Source organism: Anomaloglossus baeobatrachus, chromosome 1, assembly GCF_048569485.1.
Source record: "Anomaloglossus baeobatrachus isolate aAnoBae1 chromosome 1, aAnoBae1.hap1, whole genome shotgun sequence".
In the NCBI taxonomy this organism is placed as follows: domain Eukaryota; kingdom Metazoa; phylum Chordata; class Amphibia; order Anura; family Aromobatidae; genus Anomaloglossus; species Anomaloglossus baeobatrachus.
The window spans coordinates 660,872,819-660,891,285 of record NC_134353.1 but is presented as its reverse complement, the minus strand read 5'-3'; the positions used below and the strand labels follow the sequence as shown (position 1 = coordinate 660,891,285).

At 47.2% G+C, this 18,467-nt stretch overlaps 1 protein-coding gene across 1 annotated transcript in view; it reads right to left on the bottom strand.

Annotated features, from left to right (window-relative positions):
- MED13L (mediator complex subunit 13L) overlaps window positions 1-17,814 on the bottom strand; it is a 209,660-nt gene extending 191,846 nt beyond the window's left edge. Inside the window, exon 1 of the mRNA XM_075320005.1 lies at window positions 17,051-17,814. Within this exon, the coding sequence (XP_075176120.1) occupies window positions 17,051-17,122 (72 nt within the window). The 5' untranslated portion in view covers window positions 17,123-17,814. The remainder of the gene's footprint in view (window positions 1-17,050) is intronic.
- Window positions 17,815-18,467: the final 653 nt, after the last annotated feature.

Here is an 18,467-nt window from a genome sequence, read left to right as displayed (position 1 = left end):
AATTGAGTGCGGTGTCAGGACCAGACTCCTGATCACCCACCTCTGTCTCATCATATAGAGACCCTTCTCGCTGAGACCCTGACCCGCGTGATGACGTGGAGGGTCTCTCCCAGCGAGTTCGCTTAGGCGGCCTGGGACTGTCATCAGAGTCAGAGCCCTCAGCCTGTGATGCCTGGGACCCCCTTGAAGTACGGATTAGTTCCAACTGAGGGGGACCGGGGAACATAGACACAGCAGTGTCCATGGTCTGAGCAACTGGCCTGGACTGCAAGGTCTCCAGGATTTTTGTCATAGTCACAGACATTTTGTCAGCAAAGACTGCAAATTCTGTCCCCGTCACCGGGGCAGGGTTCACAGGCGTCTCTGCCTGGGCTACCACCACCATAGACTCTGGCTGCCGAAGTGCCACTGGGACTGAACATTGCATACAATGAGAGTCGTTGGAGCCTGCTGGTAGATTAGCCCCACATGCTGTACAAGCAGTGTATACCGCCCGTGCCTTGGCACCCTTGCGTTTTGTGGATGACATGTTGCTGTCTCCTCAGAGCAATATAGGGGTATACAGCCAAGAAGCGACCGTACAGTGCAGTATATATATATATATATATATATATATCTGGTACAGGAAAAAGTACACCAATACAACACTGTGGCACTAGTGGGGCCAGCACTAATGTGCTGCTTACCGCCCGCTAAACGCGGGTGTGTGGTCGCCAGAAATCCCTAGTCTGGGTCTCCCAGAGCCTGTGTCCGTCCTCCAGCCAGACTGCATGCAGGAATGGCTGCCGGCGTCCTGTGGAGGGGGGGGGGCGGGCCCTGGGCGTGCTCAGACCAAAAGCGGGAAACCTGCGTCCCACTGTGCCTAGTGAGAGGGCTGGAGCATGTAAATAAGGCTCCAGCCCTCGGCGCTGACGATTGCACAGCGTCTGTCCCATTCCCTGAGTGACAGGGAGGGGGCGGGAACGAAGCGGAGCTAGGCCGCAAAAGCCGGGGACTAAATTTATAAGCGCCGCCGCCGTAAAAACGCGGTCGGCGCTAAGTCCCCGGCGCACTACAAGTCCAAGCCGCGCCGCCGCTCCGAGAGTGGCCGGCGTGGTAGTTCCCCGCACATGAAGTCACACAGCTAAGCTGCTGTGACTCAAACCCCAGCGTGCAGCGCTACTGTCCCCGGCGCACTAACACACCCAGCAAGTCTGGCGTGTGCGTGCCTGTCTGTACGGGGACACAGAGTACCTGAAAGTTGCAGGGCCTTGTCCCTGAACGGTACCCAGCTCCGTATCCAGCAGGTTCACTGGGTCTGTGGATGGAGCCCGGCCTCAGGGCTTGGGGGCCGGTAAGATCCCACTTCCTCAGAGCCCCTCAGGGGGATGGGGAAGGAAAACAGCATGTGGGCTCCAGCCTCTGTACCCGCAATGGGTACCTCAACCTTACAAACCACAAGTGGGGTAAGAAGGGAGCATGCTGGGGGCCCCATATGGGCCCTCTTTTCTTCCATCCGACATAGTCAGCAGCTACTGCTGACTAAACAGTGGAGCTATGCGTGGATGTCTGACCTCCTTCGCACAAAGCAGAAAACTGGTGAGCCAGTGATCCCACTGGGGGTGTATAGCCAGAAGGGGAGGGGCCTTACACTTTTTAGTGTAATTGCTTTGTGTGGCCTCCGGAGGCAGTGCTATACACCCAATCGTCTGGGTCTCCCAATGGAGCGCCGAAGAAAAAAACATTAATAATAATAATAATAATAATATGCAATTCCACAACGGTTTGGAGTTTTTTTTAATTTACCATGTTCATGATATGGTAAATCTAACCTGGATGTTTGATACTCCAGATCAGTTCTAGTACGCAGCTTCCAACCATGTATTGTTTTCTTTTAATTTTACTAGTGAAAAAAAACCCATAAAAAACGATTTCTGAAGTTTATTAAAAATTAATTAATAATAATAATAATAATAATAATAATAATAATAATAATATATTCTTTTTGGAGCCATTTTCAGGGAAACTAACATCTTGGGCTGTGATCTCACTTATTGTGCCCCAAGCTAATGTTTTTACTGATACCATTTTGGGGTAGATAATGTTCTGATCGCCTTTTATCTGTTTAGGCCAAGTTCACACATCCGTTTTTTCCAATCAGGCACAATCCGGTTTGTGCCTGATGCAAGAGATCAGTCTCAGATTGTGTAAAAACTGATGCGTCGGATCCGGAAAAAAAAAACGGATCCGTTTTATTTTTGCTTTGTTCTTTTTATGCTGAGAGACATCCCATCATCACCGCACAAACACCGGCACTACAGCCCCCACCATCACCGCACAAACACCGGTACTACCGCCCCCACCATCACCGCACAAACACCGGCAGTACCGCCCGCATCATCACCGCACAAACACCGGCAGTACCGTCCACATCATCACCGCACACGCAGGCACTACCGCCCCCACCATCACCGCACGCGCAGGCACTACCGCCCCCACCATCACCGCACACGCAGGCACTACCGCCCCCACCATCACCGCACACGCAGGCACTACCGCCCCCACCATCACCGCACACGCAGGCACTACCGCCCCCACCATCACCGCACACGCAGGCACTACCGCCCCCACCATCACCGCACACGCAGGCACTACCGCCCCCACCATCACATCACCGCACACGCAGGCACTACCGCCCCCACCATCACATCACCGCACACGCAGGCACTACCGCCCCCACCATCACATCACCGCACACGCAGGCACTACCGCTCCCACCATCACCGCACAAACACCGGCACTACCACCCCCACCATCACCGCACACGCAGGCACTACCGTCCACATCATCACCGCACAAACACCGGCACTACCGTCCACATCATCACCGCACACGCAGGCACTACCGCCCCCACCATCACCGCACGCGCAGGCACAACCGCCCCCACCATCACCGCACACGCAGGCACAACCGCCCCCACCATCACCGCACACGCAGGCACTACCGCCCCCACCATCACCGCACACGCAGGCACTACCGCCCCCACCATCACCGCACACGCAGGCACTACCGCCCCCACCATCACCGCACACGCAGGCACTACCGCCCCCACCATCACCGCACACGCAGGCACTACCGCCCCCACCATCACCGCACACGCAGGCACTACCGCCCCCACCATCACCGCACACGCAGGCACTACCGCCCCCACCATCACCACACAAACACCGGCACTACCGTCCACATCATCACCGCACACGCAGGCACTACCGCCCCCACCATCACCGCACACGCAGGCACTACCGCCCGCATCACCACCACCACACACGCCCCGGCACTACCGCACGCATCATCACCGCACACGCCCCGCCACTATCTCAGTGACGTCACCGCTGACAGCGCGATTCACTTTAGTTGCTGCGTGGAGCTGAGAGTGCGGCGGTGTTCTACTGCCGCTCCTGTCAGCTTCATGTAGCAGAGCTGAAAGCGTCGTGGGACCACTGTGGATTACGTCGGACCTGGAGGGGTATTTGGGGATTTTAATAAAATGGTGAAAGAGGGTGTTTTTTTGTCTTTTATTCCAAATAAAGTATTTTTTTGGATGTGTGTGTTTATTTACTTTCACTTACAGGTTAATCATTGGGGGTTGCCACCGCACCAGGGCAATTCGGGATGAGCCGGGTAGCGTCCCGGGACTGTCGCATCTAATGGATGCGGCAATTCCGGGAGGTTGATGGCTGATATTTTTAGGCTGCGGGGCACCCCATAACGTGGCGCTCCCCATCCTGAGAATACCAGCCTTCAGCCGTGTGGCTTTATATTGGCTGGTATCAAAATTGGGGGGGACCGCATGCTGTTTGCTTTTTTTTTTTCACTTACTTATTTTACTGTAAGATATAGACCCGCCAACTGGCAGCTGTGATTGGTTGCAGTGAGACAGCTGTCACTCAGCGTGGGGGCGTGTCTGACTGCAACGAATCATAGGCGCCGGTGGGCGGGGAAAGCAGTGAATACGAGATTGAATAATGGACGGCCGGCATTTTCAAATCAGGAGAAGCCGCCAGAGCTTTGTGACAGCCGTGCAGCGCCACATCGGTGATCGGTGAGTGGGTGAGAGTGAATGAGTCAGTGAGTGAGTGTGAGTTTGAGAGAGTCAGTGAGTGATTGATTTTCTGACAAGCAATGAATTTATATCACTTCTGGGCATGCTCAGAAGTAGAAACCAAATCCAGTACATGCTTCCAGCGTTTGAGGCATGCCACCGTATCCGGCGCGCATAGACTTTCATTATGCACCATGCCGCACAGCAGCTATGCAGTTTTTTGCCGCTGGCAAAAAAACGTTCCTCTCTGCGTCCTGTGCGACCGCCGAAGTGACTATTTTTGCCGCATACGGCAAAAACCGGATCAAATGCAAGTACATGCGGCACAATCCGGTGCTAATAAAAATCTACGAGGAAAAACTGGACCCGGCGGCAAAAAAAAAAAAAAAATGGATGTTTTTCCCGTAAAGCGCCGGATTGTGCCGCACAGCAAAAACCTGATGTGTGAACATACCCTTACTGATCAGATTAATTTATTTTATATATTTTGCTAGATCCAACATTTCTGAACACAGAGAAACCATGTATTTTTTTTTTTTTTTTTTTTTACTTTTAATTTCAATGGGGTAAAAAGGGGGTTGTAAACTTGTGTTTCTCAGAGCTTATTTTATTTCCCTACACTTATATTTACTAGCCTCCCTCAGGGGACCTGCAACTGCAATCATCCGATCACTTGTGCTATACAGCATAAAAGTCTGATCTATGAATGACGGCTCGCAGCCGCAGTTCACAGGAAGTTAGACACGACAGACACAGGGGATTATCAGCTGACTGACCCTGGCTGTTATGACAACACATCCGTGCCACAGAATCACGTCACACGGGAGCGGGCAATATCACGCTTCCCATGGCACATTTTAAGTCCTGCAGTCAGATTTACAGCAAGATTTAACTGGTTAATAGTTGCGGGTGGCTTTCCGATCCACTTAGATTGTTAGAGGCACATGATCAGATCACCAGTTACGTGCAGGGAAAGATGCAGGCTCAGCGTGTGAGCGTGTTTCAAAGGCAGGGATACGTTTTGTGGGAACAGAAAAACAAAGGAATTATTATTCATAAATTCCTAAATACCTTTAATTAGCAAATCACATTTGCATTGTCTACTGAAAATCACGACAGAATTAAAATGGCTACTGCCATATCCAAAACAGTAAGGACAGGGCCCCTGAGAATTACAGTAAGGCCATGTGTCCACGCTGCAGAAAATACGCGGATTTTGCCGTGGATTTCTCGCGGAAAAGCCGCGGATTTTCCGAAAATCTGCAGCAGCGGCACTTCCAAGCCATTTCAATGGCATTTTGGAAATGCTGTGTCCATGCTGCGGATTTTTCCGCGGCGGATTTGCCGTGGATTTTGATCCGGAAAAATCTGCAACATGTCAATTATTGTTGCGGATTTTGATCCGGATTTTGGCTATAGAATTGGGGAAAAAAAAATCTGCACCAAAATCTGCGACAATTCCACGGTAAATCCGCACCTTTGAAAAGGTGCGGATTTGCCGCGAAAGTCGCGGATTTTCATGCAGAAATATCCGCAGCAACATTCTACCGTGGACACATAGGCTAAGGAGCTACTCCCACTTATCTTCATGGAAAAGATAGGTAGGAAGATAAGATCTACTGTCAGTAGATATTATGATCATGAGATTCCAAGAGTGCTGAGGTAAGAAGAAGCTGCACAAACTGCTGTCCACAATAGCTACCTGATCGAATACTGAAGACATCAAGAGTGCTGAAATAAGAAGACTGCTCACACTGCTGTCCACAATGTCTACCTGATCTAATATTGGGGAGTCCAAAAGTGCTGAGGTAAGAGACTACTCACACTGCTGTCTACACAATATAGTACTGGAGAGTCCACGAGGGCCGAGATAAGAAGAGGATGCTCACTGCCTGATAACTGCCTGTCTACCTGATAAAATACTGGAGAGTCCAGGTGTTCTGAGATCTGAAGAGTCTGCTCACACTACTGTCCATGTCTTTCTGATCCAATACTGGAGATACCAGGAGTGCTCAGATATAAGAGTCTGCTCACACTGCTGTGTACACTGTCTATCTGATACAATACTGGAGAACAGTGTGATGAGCGAGCATTACCACACTCGGGTGCTTGGTACTTGTAACGAACAATTGGATGCTCGGATGGGTGCAACTCGAGTACCTGAGTTTAATGGAAGTCAATGGGGAACTCAAGCATTTTTCCAGAAAAAAAATTCTCGTGTTACCATGACTTCCATTATACTCAGGTACTCAAGTACTCAGTACTCTGAGCAACCAACTGTTCATTACGAGTACAGAGCACCTGAGCGTAGTATTAGGGTATGTGCGCACGTTGCTTTTTACCTGCTTTTTTGCTGCTTTTTCTTCTGCGCTGTTTAATGCCAAAATGGATGTGTTCTTCTATTCAAGCAAAGTCTATGGGAATTTGGGTTTCTTGTTCACACTATGTTGTTCAAAATGCTGCCTTTTTGTGGCAGAACTTTGGTCAAAAACTCAGCTTTTCAAAGAAGCAACATGTCAATTGTTTTTGCCATTTGGGTTTTGCACTGCAAAGCTGAGTTTTTGACCAAAGTTCTGCCACAAAAAGGCAGCATTTTGAACAACATAGTGTGAACGAGAAACCCAAATTCCCATAGACTTTGCTTGAATAGAAGAACACATCCATTTTGGCATTAAACAGCGCAGAAGAAAAAGCAGCAAAAAAGCAGGTAAAAAGCAACGTGCGCACATACCCTTACTTGCTCAACACTATTGGAGATACCAGGAGTGGCAAGTTAAGAGACGGCTCATTTTGTTGTCCAGTCAGTCTTTTTGATCCAATACTAGAGATACCAGGGGTTCTTAAATAAAAGGTTGTTCAAGCTGGCTAAAGAAAAAAAAAATCCACAAGAGGGGTTCAAGAAAAAGAAGGCTTACATGTCTCCATTTCCTGCGATGTATAACGGATATCAGTGCCAGTACAGCAGTGGATTCTCATTGCCTCTGTACATGGACTGAGGATATGCAACTTTCTGATCTGTATGACTTAGGCTATGTGCGCACGCTGCATCGTTGTGGTGATCACAAATATGTGTTTTTGGTAAAAACGCATCCAAAAGACGCATCCGTTTTAATGCGTTTTTGCCCAATGCGTTTTTTTTGTTTGTTTGTTTTTTTTTTTAAGTCAAATCTATTGACTGCAAGAGCTCAAAAACGCTGGCAAAAAGAGCATAAGGCTATGTGCGCACAGTGCGTTTTTCGCGGCGTTTTTTGCGCGTTTTTCGGGTGCATTTTTGGCCTCAAAACTGCATGACTTTGCTTCCCCAGCAAAGTCTATGAGTTTTCATTTTTGCTGTCCGCACACAACTTTTTTTTTAAGCTGCGTTTTTGAGCTTGGAAAAAAAAAAAAAAAAAATGGACATGTCAATTCTTTCCTGCGTTTTTCTGCGTTTTCCCCCCATGCAATGCATTGGAAAAACGCAGCCAAACGCAGAGATCAAAAACGCAGCAAAACGCAGCAAAAAACGCACCAAATCGCGGTAAAAACGCATGCGTTTTTCGACGGGGGTGCGTTTTTGTGTGTTTTTAGCGGCCAAAAACGCACAAAAACGCAGCGTCAAAAAAACGCAGCGTGTGCACATAGCCTAAGGAATTGACATGCTGCATCTTTGTGGCCACTACAAAGATGTAGCCAAAAAAAAACTGCAACATGCGCACAGCAATAATGAAACCACAGACTTTGCTGAGGAAGGAAATTCATGCAGTTTTGAGACCATAACTGCACCCAAAAATGTGCAAAAACACAGGAAAAAAAAAAAAAAAAAAAAAAACACAGCATGCGCAGTGGGCCTTATGCTTCTAATACAGACATGGTATAACTTGCTTGCAACTGTCCACCTTTGAAATTTTGACCCAACCTGCAGTACATTGCTCCTCTCAACCACTCTGTATACCATTATGCAGACCACAACTCTTCTCATACCTTTTTAAAGAATGCTCTTCTAGTATATTGCTCCTTTCAGGTCCACCATATGCAGACTCCTACTGCAGTATATCGCTCTACTCATTGTTCTATGTACAATCTCTTCCTGCAGTATAGCACTCCTCTGATGACTCTCCATACATAGCCCCCTGTCCAGAAGCACATCACATCCTCTCACCCCCCTGGTTCAACAGTGTTGAGATTACTGCTCTGCACAGGACTCCCAACAGGCAGAGATAATCAATAGTCTTGTGAACAGTAGCAGAGGGTGCAGGAATTGCATTCTCAGTCACATGTTCATGACAGCGAGAATTACTCATGCATAATCCAAATTCTGTACTGCTGGAAGTGTAGGAGAGAAATCAGATTGTACATGTATGATGCTAGAACTTCAGCACGGTCCATGTAAGCGGACAGTGCACTTCCTCCAAGTAAAAAAAAAAAAAAAAAGCATCCTGTGTATGGAATGTCATCAGGGTGACGTCATTGCCTATGTGAGCAGCATATAAGGCTAGTTTCACACTTGCGTTGAACGGCATCCGTTGCATTGCGTTGTGTGACGGATGCATCGGATGTGTTGTATTTAGTGACACAACGGATCGTACAAAACAACGGAAAGTTTTTTTTTTCCTTCTTTACAGTTTTACCGGCGGCAGACTATTGTGAATGATCAGCTGATCATTTGGCTGCCGAGAGAGTGTGAGGGGGGGGGGGGGGGGCGGGTGGAGCTGAGCGGGACCATGGCGCTGAGGACGTCAGTGCAGTGAGGAATTCAAGGCTGGGGACAGGTGTGCGTGCGTGTGTGTGTGCGGGAGGGGGCTGAGCCAAGCAGGAAAGTGTCGGGCTCCCTGCACACGTAGCCAGGGTAAATATTGGGTAACTAAGCAAAGCACTTTGCTTGGTTACCCAATATTTACCTTGGTTACCAGCGTACACCGCTTAGCGCTGGCTCCTTGCACCCGTAGCCGGGGTAAATATCGGGTAACTAGGCAAAGCGCATTGCTTAATAGCCCGATGTTTACCCTGGTTACGTGTGCAGAGAGCCAGAGAGCATGAGCAGCGAAATCCTATGGATTGCGCTGCTCAAAAAACGTTACATGCAGCGTTCCTTCCGCCCGGGAGAAGCAACGCAGCATCGTCCAGCGGAAGCAACGCAGGTCCATCACTCGCAATCCATCGTCACAACAATTCTATGGGAAGTCTATAGCATTAACGGATTCCGCTGTTTTCCAAAACGGCGGATTGCAACTGAAGGAAAACAACGCAAGTGTGAAAGTCGCCTAAGCCAGAGAGAATTGTTACTTCATCTCCCAACAAAACTGAAATTAAACCATTTATACATTAAAGTAAGGAAGTTAACCTATAAAAATTATACTTGTGGTACAGATTTTACTTATTTTGTTTTATGTATGCACACACCAAGGCACTCATTTTGTTTTATGAAAGACTAGATTTAATACATAAGTAAGGAAGTAATATCTGAACAAGTATGATTTTCTTTATATAAGAGCTAATTCTCCCAAATTAATATATAAATGGTTTCATTTCAGATTTGGGAGTAACAGACTCACTAGAATAAAAGCATAATAGACACATTAAATGCCGAGGGAGAGCTAAGGTAATGTGCACACTGAGTATCTGATTACAGAAATGTCTGCATCTCTTGGCAGGAAAACATGCGTTTTTCTATGCGTTTCTATTTTCATTGCTTTTAGTAGTGAGAAACGCAGGCAAAAACAAGTGAATTCACATGCTGCAGATTATTTTCTGCACCAAATCTGCAAGGAGAAAAAAAAAACTCAACATATGCGCTACACTTCAGGTTTATCATTGATTTTGCTGGCATCAAAATTTGCTTGGAGTTTTATGACAAAACTGCACTAAAAACCCATTTAAAAAAAAAAACATGATAAAAACACACAGCCGTAGAGAGAAATAAGAAATATCTTGGACAACTTCTTTAAAGTGAATCTGTCACCAGATTTTTGCCACCTAATCTGAGAGCACCATAATGTAGTGGCAGAAATCCTGATTCCAGTATGTGTCACTTACTAGACTGCTTAGTGGAGTTTTGGTAAAATCACTGATGATCAGAAGCAGATTATCATTCGAGAACTACTTGGTGTGCTGCCAGGTAGTCCAGCATATTCATAATGCCTGTATAACTGCTAGATCTGTATCAGAGAAAACATTGATTTTATCAAATTTACAGCAAACAGCCCAGTAACACATCGCAGGAATCAGGGTCTGTTGCAACAAAAGAAAAGAAAAAAGAAAAAAAAAATGATAATGTCAAAAAATACACGTCCCCACTGAGTTTTAACCTCTAAGCATCTCCTAATTAACAGGTCAGCCCTATTAGCTTTAAAGGGCATCTCCGGCAGGGGGAGGGGTATATTTTATGGGGGTTTTTTAAGTGCCTAAGAACTAATACAAGTAAAATATATCTTTGTACCGTGTTAGCCAGTAGAGATAAAAAAATTGTTTAAAAGAACTGAGAGTCCTCAGTGGTTGATACCTTTTAATGGCTAACTGAAAAGATGGTAATAATTGCAAGCTTCGAGACTACTCAGGTCTCTTCATCAGGCATGGTAGCCTGCCATAGTACCATTGCCCCCTGCCATAGAGATGGTTCTGTTTTATACAACTTGTTGCCCCCTGCCATAGAGATGGTTCTGTTTTATATAACTTGTTGCCCCCTGCCATAGAGATGGTTCTGTTTTATATAACTTGTTGCCCCCTGCCATAGAGATGGTTCTGTTTTATATAACTTGTTGCCCCCTGCCATAGAGATGGTTCTGTTTTATATAACTTGTTGCCCCCTTCCATAGAGATGGTTCTGTTTTATATAACTTGGTTTTTTTTTACTGCTCCATTCTAAGTCCTGTTGTGTATAAATATGTGACTCTTCAGATTTTGTGTTATATTGAGCCTGAAGAAGAGACCTGAGTAGTCTCGAAAGCTTGCAATTATTACCATCTTTTCAGTTAGCCATTAAAAGGTATCAACCACTGAGGACTCTCAGTTCTTTTAAACAATTTTTTTAAGAACTAATAGGCAGGTAGTTGCTACCTACCAGCCCATTGTGCTTGGCGTCATTCACTGCTGGCAGACCACCCCTGCCAGCGACAGTGGCTTTGTCTACAGAGCTAAAGCTTCTTTTCTGCTGTGTAGATGGGGCGAGACAGCCAACATCATGCTGATTGACAATGGATCCCTGCTGCCTACATGGCTGCTACCTGGAGGAGCCGGCTGTCAATCAGCATGATGTTGGCAGTGACGCCCCGTCTACAGAGCAGAGTGGAAGAAAAGCCGCCTTTCTGTTGCCGCTGAGTAAGCGGAACCTGCAGAACCTCTGGCAGGAGAAGACTGTTGCTGCTCAGTGTTGGCAAAGAACAGCGTCGTGGATAACAGGCATATAAGTGGCAGCTAGCTGTCTGTTAGTGCTTATTTTTTTGTAAAGTCCCAGAGATATAGATATATATATATATATACTTATTTTTTATTTTTGTATGGTTAAACTGTACTTTATTGCAGTAACAACAAAATGGATGAAATGTTATCAATCTCTTTTTGGTTTTCCAAATTATACATGCACTGCCCCCAAAAACCTAGATAAAATTCTATCATATTCACCTGGCAATTTTTAAAGGGAACCTGTCACCACTTTTTTGGCCTATAAGCTGCAGCCACTACCACCGGGCTCTTATATACAGCATTCTAACATGCTGTATATAAGAGCCCAGGCCGCTGTGAGAACATAAAAAAAAAACACTTTATAATACTTGCCTAACGGTTGCGCGGTTGCTCATATGGGTGTCTCCGTTCTCCGGTGCCGCCTCTTTTGGCCATCTTCGTCCTCTTTCTGAAGCCTGTGTGCATGAACGCGTCTACATCATACATACTTGCCAGTCCTGCGCAGGCGCACTACAATACTTTGATCTGCCCTGCTCAGGACCTGAATGCCGGCGAGTGTGTATGACGTCGGACGCGTCATGCTCCGCGGCTAGAGAAGGAGAAGATGGCCGAAAGAGGCGGCTCTGGCACCGGAGACACCCATATGGCCCACGGCGCGACCGTTAGTCAAGTATTATAAAGTATTTTTATGTTCTCACAGCGGCCTGGGCTCTTATATACAGCATGTTAAAATACTGTATATAAGAGCCCGGTGGTGATGGACGCAGCTTATAGGGCAAAAAAGTGGTGATAGGTTCCCTTTAAGCCACAGAAGATCAATTTATGCTGTTTATCAGCTACAGATTTTCCCTGATTATTTTAATGGTGAACAAACTAGATTTTTTTTGTTGTGGCGGACATCCAACAAAATACGCAACTCCTTTGTAAACACAAAACACAACAAACACACTGGTCACAGGCTGCAGCAGCCATATGGGTCAGACCATCACAGGACAGTGTTGTACAGAGACCTAAAGGGAACTAGGTAACGGATTCACAGAAGTATCAGGCTATGAAAGTCAAGAATTTGTCCTATTCATACAAATCAGCGCCAAAATCTGGTAGATCTGGAATCCCCGTAGTGTCTGGGGATATTGCTTTGGAACATTTGCCCTCCTGGAGCAGAGTTGCAGTACCAGAAACAACTACCACGATATTGGCACTCCTGAAGCAGGTACCAAAGTCAGCACATTAGCCACTTTGCTCATATATTATACATTGAGACAATGCTGAATTAGAAGACATTATTACAGACCTGCACAACATGCAGCCCGCAGACAGAGGGTTTGCTGCAGCCCGCGGACCTTTCAGAAGCAAACACATTTGAGCACTGTGGCGCTGGGACTGGAGTAGAGGAGAGCCCTTCATCCCTGGTGGGCAACAGCTTGATGAGGTCAGCACTCTGATCTCACACTGCTGCTGGCACCTCAAAGCCCCACAGAGGTGATGGCACACGCAATAGTAAGCACCCCATCATGGAGCCAAGGATGAAATGCCTTCTCTTTGTGGATGGGGGGTTTAAGGTTATTGTGAGGGCTCATAATAGGGGGGACAATTGTGAAAGGGGGCACAGTTTTGTGAGTGCAGGGTACTTTTTTCAGAAGGGCAGTGTGGGAGGGTATATTTTTTAGAGGTGCAATGTGAGGGGGATATTTTGGGCAACAAACAGGGCAATTATTTATTCAGCGTCCCAGTATGGAAGATACTGTTATTTTTAAGGGCACGGTGTCAAGATGTACTGCAGAAGGCCAAAGGAGAGTGAGGTCTGCAGAGAAGAGCTCTTGGTGTGATTTCTCATCATGGCAACTGTACTACATGGAGACAAAAGAGATGGAAACAGCTTCAATCAGAGATGGTGTTGTCTATAAGGATATATGCGCACACTGAAGTTTTTGTTGCTTTGTCGCGTTTTTTGGTGCAGTTTTTTGTCAGCAAGTTCTGACTTCCCAGCAAAGTCTATGAGAATTCATTTTTGCTGTGCGCACAGTGCAGTTTTTTTTTTATCTGCAGTTTGTCACAAAACGTCTGTCAAAAAAAATGCAGCATGTTTAGGGTAAGTTCACACAGTGCGTTTTTCGCGGCGTTTGAGCGTTTTTCGGGTGCGTTTTTGGCCTCACAACTGCATGACTTTGCTTCCCCAGCAAAGTCTATGAGTTTTCATTTTTGCTGCCCGCACGCAACTTTTTTTTTTTTAAGCTGCGTTTTTGAGCTTTAAAAAAAAAATAAAAAAAAAAAAAAAATGGACATGTCAATTCTTTCCTGCGTTTTTCTGCGTTTTCCCCCCATGCACTGCATTGGAAAAACGCAGAGATCAAAAACGCAGCAAAACGCAGCCAAAAACGCACCAAATCGCTGCAAAAACGCACAAAAAACGCAGCGAGTGCACATAGCCTCATTCTTCTTGCTTTTTTGTCGCAGTTTTGTCAACGCTTTCTATACTGACAAACACATGAAGTCAGAATGACAAAAACGCGACAAAAAAAAAAAAAACAAAAATGCACCATCATTACAAGCGGGGTTTTTTTTTACATTTCCAGGCTCTCTCTGACATGGTGCAGTTTTGTCTGCAGTTTTGGGTGCAGAAAAACTGCAGCGTGCGCATGTAGCCTAAGGTATCTGAATGTAAATGTTTATTTGTGATATTGCATGCTTCTAATCAGTCATGTGGTTCCTGTATGGTGCACAGTTTTATAACAACTCCCAACATCTCCTTACTAATGTTAAGGGAATACTGAGAGTTGTAGGTTCATGAGATTCAATTGTACATGGGGTTGACCAGACATTGCAATTGATCGCTGTACTACGCTTGATTGATTCATGTACTGACGGTTCTGGTACTGCATTCATGTACCGACAGTAGTTCTAACGCTGCATTTCTGTACTGACACTGATTCTGACCCTGCATTCATGTCCTAACAGTAGTTTTTGGGCTGCATTTAAGCACCGACATGGTTCTGATCTTGCAAACAAAGCAATCTAAATTAAGCTTCAGGGCCATGCTAAAACTTAAAAATCCTCAAAACTTTCAGATTATGAGGAGGGTTTGGTAAGATTTTGCTCCATTTCTGCTCCAAAAACTCAGTATGGGTTAGCATATAGTCCCACTTTTTGGAGCAGAAACTGAGCATAACCTCTCCATAGCCTCCTCAAAACTTTGTTCTGGTGGTGTATTCATATAAGCATCCCAATTGGTTCAGTATGGCAATATGGCCCTTTAACCAAAAGACATTGTGCGCCATTGCCTTATTAAAACCTAGGAAACTGCTTTATAAGAGGCTGCCAGTGAAGCAAGTGCAGACTGATATATATCCATATCAGTAGCATGTAGCCTAGGACTACTTCCCTGTTGGTAACAGAAGATAACAAACAGCTTGTTTACACTTGTCCCATCGTGACACAGATATTGATGCAGGACTACACTTCCTATCAAGCTACAGGGACATGGCACTTCACCTGTTGGTACACAGTGTATGTGAAGCAATGCTTTGGCTCAGATAGGATGTTATGTTGCTATGCAACAACACATCCCATGTTATCATCCAGATCGACCTACTGATACATGCAGACAATTAAAATAGGGAAGAAAAAAAAATTAAAAACACATTTTTTAATAAATAACATAGCTGTGAGCTACTAAGAATTCCTTAGATCAGATATATACCTTCTATTTAAACTGTACAGAGAACCTCGAGCAATTTCATCTTGACAAAAGACTGTCTATACCGTGCTTTGTCTATGTAGCTTGCAGTCACCAGCAATGGCCGAGTTACATGTAAATAGTGCAATATGGAAACGCTCAGACATATCTCCAGGAAGAAAGGATCTGGGACACAAATGCAGGTGGAGAGCAGGGTGGGCATTTACGTATAAGCACCTTACTAGCACAGACAGCCGGGCTGAGAAATGAGATGTAAACACACAACGGAGGCGATGCTACAAGAACCAGTCACACAGACAGCTTGTACTGACAATTGTTCAGCAGCAAGTGACACATGGCAACACAGACAGGATCTGCTAATGAGAGGAGAGAAATGTGACAAGCGAAGCGTCTACCACCGTGACAACAATGCAGCAATGAGATGATGTCACTACAGGATTACACTACGGACACTGTCAGGAGCTACAATAGCAATTCTAGAAATGTGCTAATATGCCAACCATTATCATACAAACATTTCTTACAGGGAATATAGATTGTCAGGGCAATTCACACCAAGACACAGCTCTATAAGGGTCTAGGCGGCCCAGCAACAAGAACCTTTATAGACATCACTAGAAGATAACTCGAACTTTAGGTTCTAGGAGCTCGAGCTCCTACCCGGACTAGTCCAATCAGTAAGAAATGACATCTGTCATCACACAACATCAATAGGGATAACCTGGCAAAAGGCTACTATTAACAAAGCCACTGCCAGGATATCAGACTAATGTTAACCTTCCTGACACAAACCGGCAATTTACAGGATACTAACCAGGTATACAAGAACTTGCATAGACAAATCGGAAACAAGCCAAGAAGCAGCAAATATCTTGGCACACTAGTCATCTGGCTACTGAGAGTTTACACAGCTCTCCTTTACATCAAATATAGCAAAGTAACGCAAAGAAAGACCAACGCAACAAAGCAAAGCTGAAGAAAAAGCTGCAGCTAGATAAGTAGTGTATTTGGTGTATTTCCAGGAACATAACGTCTATACACACAACCAGCAAGAGAACACGTGTACCCAGTGGAGTCTGTGGTGACAACCAATATGGCCTCCATTATAGCTCTGACAACCTAGTTATGTAATGATACTCCCCTGCTACCAGGGGATCCTGACCTTCTGGGGTATAGGAAGGCCGCCACGTCCATCTCCAAACCCCTGCATCTTAGCACTGCCGTCACAGCCGATATACATTCATTTCATGTGGTTGGGAGTGCCTACTGTACTTCATCGCTGGCAGCAACACAGGGGCAGATATGCCATTGGGGCAACCTGTGGAGTCACACAGGGCCCTAATACATAAAGGGGGCCACCTCCAAAGAGAGGCAGCAGCTGGTCATGGACCGTGTACTGTTTTTCCACCACTAGTAAGGAGTGAAGTTCAGTACTCTTACCGAGTATAATGGAAGTCAATGGGGACTCGAACATTTTTCCGGAAAAATGCTCGACTTCCATTATACGCAGTAAACGAGTACCAAATATTGACACATAGCAATTGCCCGAGAAACCTCTGCAGACGTGCTCCCTACAACCAGCAATCAGACATGCACCCAGTAGGAATACAAACCAATGAATAAGGCAATTACATACATTTCTGGAACAGACAAGCTCAGAAGATCCTGTGGACAGGAAATCTCACTAGCCAGTTTACACAAAGCCATGGCCAATAGTGGCAGCATAGACAGGACGAGAAGAACAATCCCTTATAACTCGGCTCCGTCCCATTAATGACTTTCAGCAGGACAGGCTGTGGACACTTGTGGCCACCATGGCTTTGTGTAAGCCGATCCCTTGCCCTATGAGCAGTGGCCAGATGACATGAATGAGGACACACAACACTGAGCCTTACCAGTGAGAAGAGGTTAGAGTGACAGTCCTCCAGGCTCGCCCCGTTGGCTGCCCAGTTCGCCGCCGCAGTCATGATCCTCCAGGAGCCTGGCTACCAGAGCTGGGCATGTCTGAGGGCTAAAACTCTGGATCCGATCCGAAATGGGGCAGCCCGCGGCCTGCGGCCGATCCTTCCTGGAGGGGGCGCACACACAGCCGCCGGGATGACGAATCACAGGCGCCGGCTACACACAAGCATGTCCGCGGCAGGGCCGGAGGAAGGAGGGCAGCCCCGAGAGCCCGGACTGGGCCGATAATCCGGCGCGGAGAAATGAGTCACCCGGGTGGGGGAGGGGCGGCCTGAAGCCTGGGATGTGAGAGGAAGAGGAGGGGAAGGAAGCGCAGCGGCCTCTCGTCAGGGAATGGACGGGAGGGAGGGAGGCTGCGCGGTGCCGGGCTCCCAGCCAGGGGCCCCGGTCAGGGCCACATCCGCTCCGCGCACTCACACGGGGGCTCCGCTCCTCTGTGCCAGGGCTGGCGGCGGGAGACAGTGATGGGGACTGAGGGGAGACCGCCCCGTGTCACAGTAGGAGGCCTCAGGGGCCTAGTCCAGTAGAGTCCTCGCTCAGTGCCAGCAGCTCCGGGCCGTGCCGTGGGGCCTGTGCTCGGCCCGCCTCCCCGGGGGGCTCGGTGGACAGCTCGGCTTCTGGCCTCTCCCGCCGCTCGTCTCTCTCACACACTGACCAGAGCTTCGCCTCTCTGACAGCAGCAATGGCGTCCGGCCGCGACAACACGGACTCTGGTTGGCCGAGCGTGTTCACGTGACGGGGCGGCGAAGTTAGGGGGGGCCAGCTCCGAGCGCCCGCTGTGTCTCTCGCAGGCCTCACGCCTGTGTGTCCCTTGCGGCGCCGCCAGAGGTCGCTGTGTGCATGGGAATCCTTCGCTGAAGTGGAGGCTATTAATAATGTGATTGTCAGCGCCGCTATTGTTGTCGGATCAGTAATCTTATTAATTGTGTAATGTCGGAGATCGGGGCCGATTGTCCCGCAAGGTGCTCCCTGTAATACCGAGCACGGCCGCACAATGGAGGCGCGCCATTCAGGAACAACAGTGCGACAAGCAGGTCAGCGTCAAAGACGCGTCTGCCATTTTCTAGTAATGACTTCTAGTGATGCACGCCTGCCATTATTAATAATCACATGGGGCACCTCCCGCTGACTGGCAGGCCTGCGCCTCTTCTCACAGGTCCTACTGATTCTCAGCAGGCATTTCTTACATCAATCCTCCTGGCTCTGCAATTCCTGTCATCCAGCTTTCCCAGGAGCCAGATCGGCCTGGTCACACAGTGAACATGTCAACTAGTGGGAGGGGGCTTCAGAGAGGTGCCTGGTACAGACCTGGTGCGCACTAGTCACAGCCCTCTCTATGGGCCATACTCT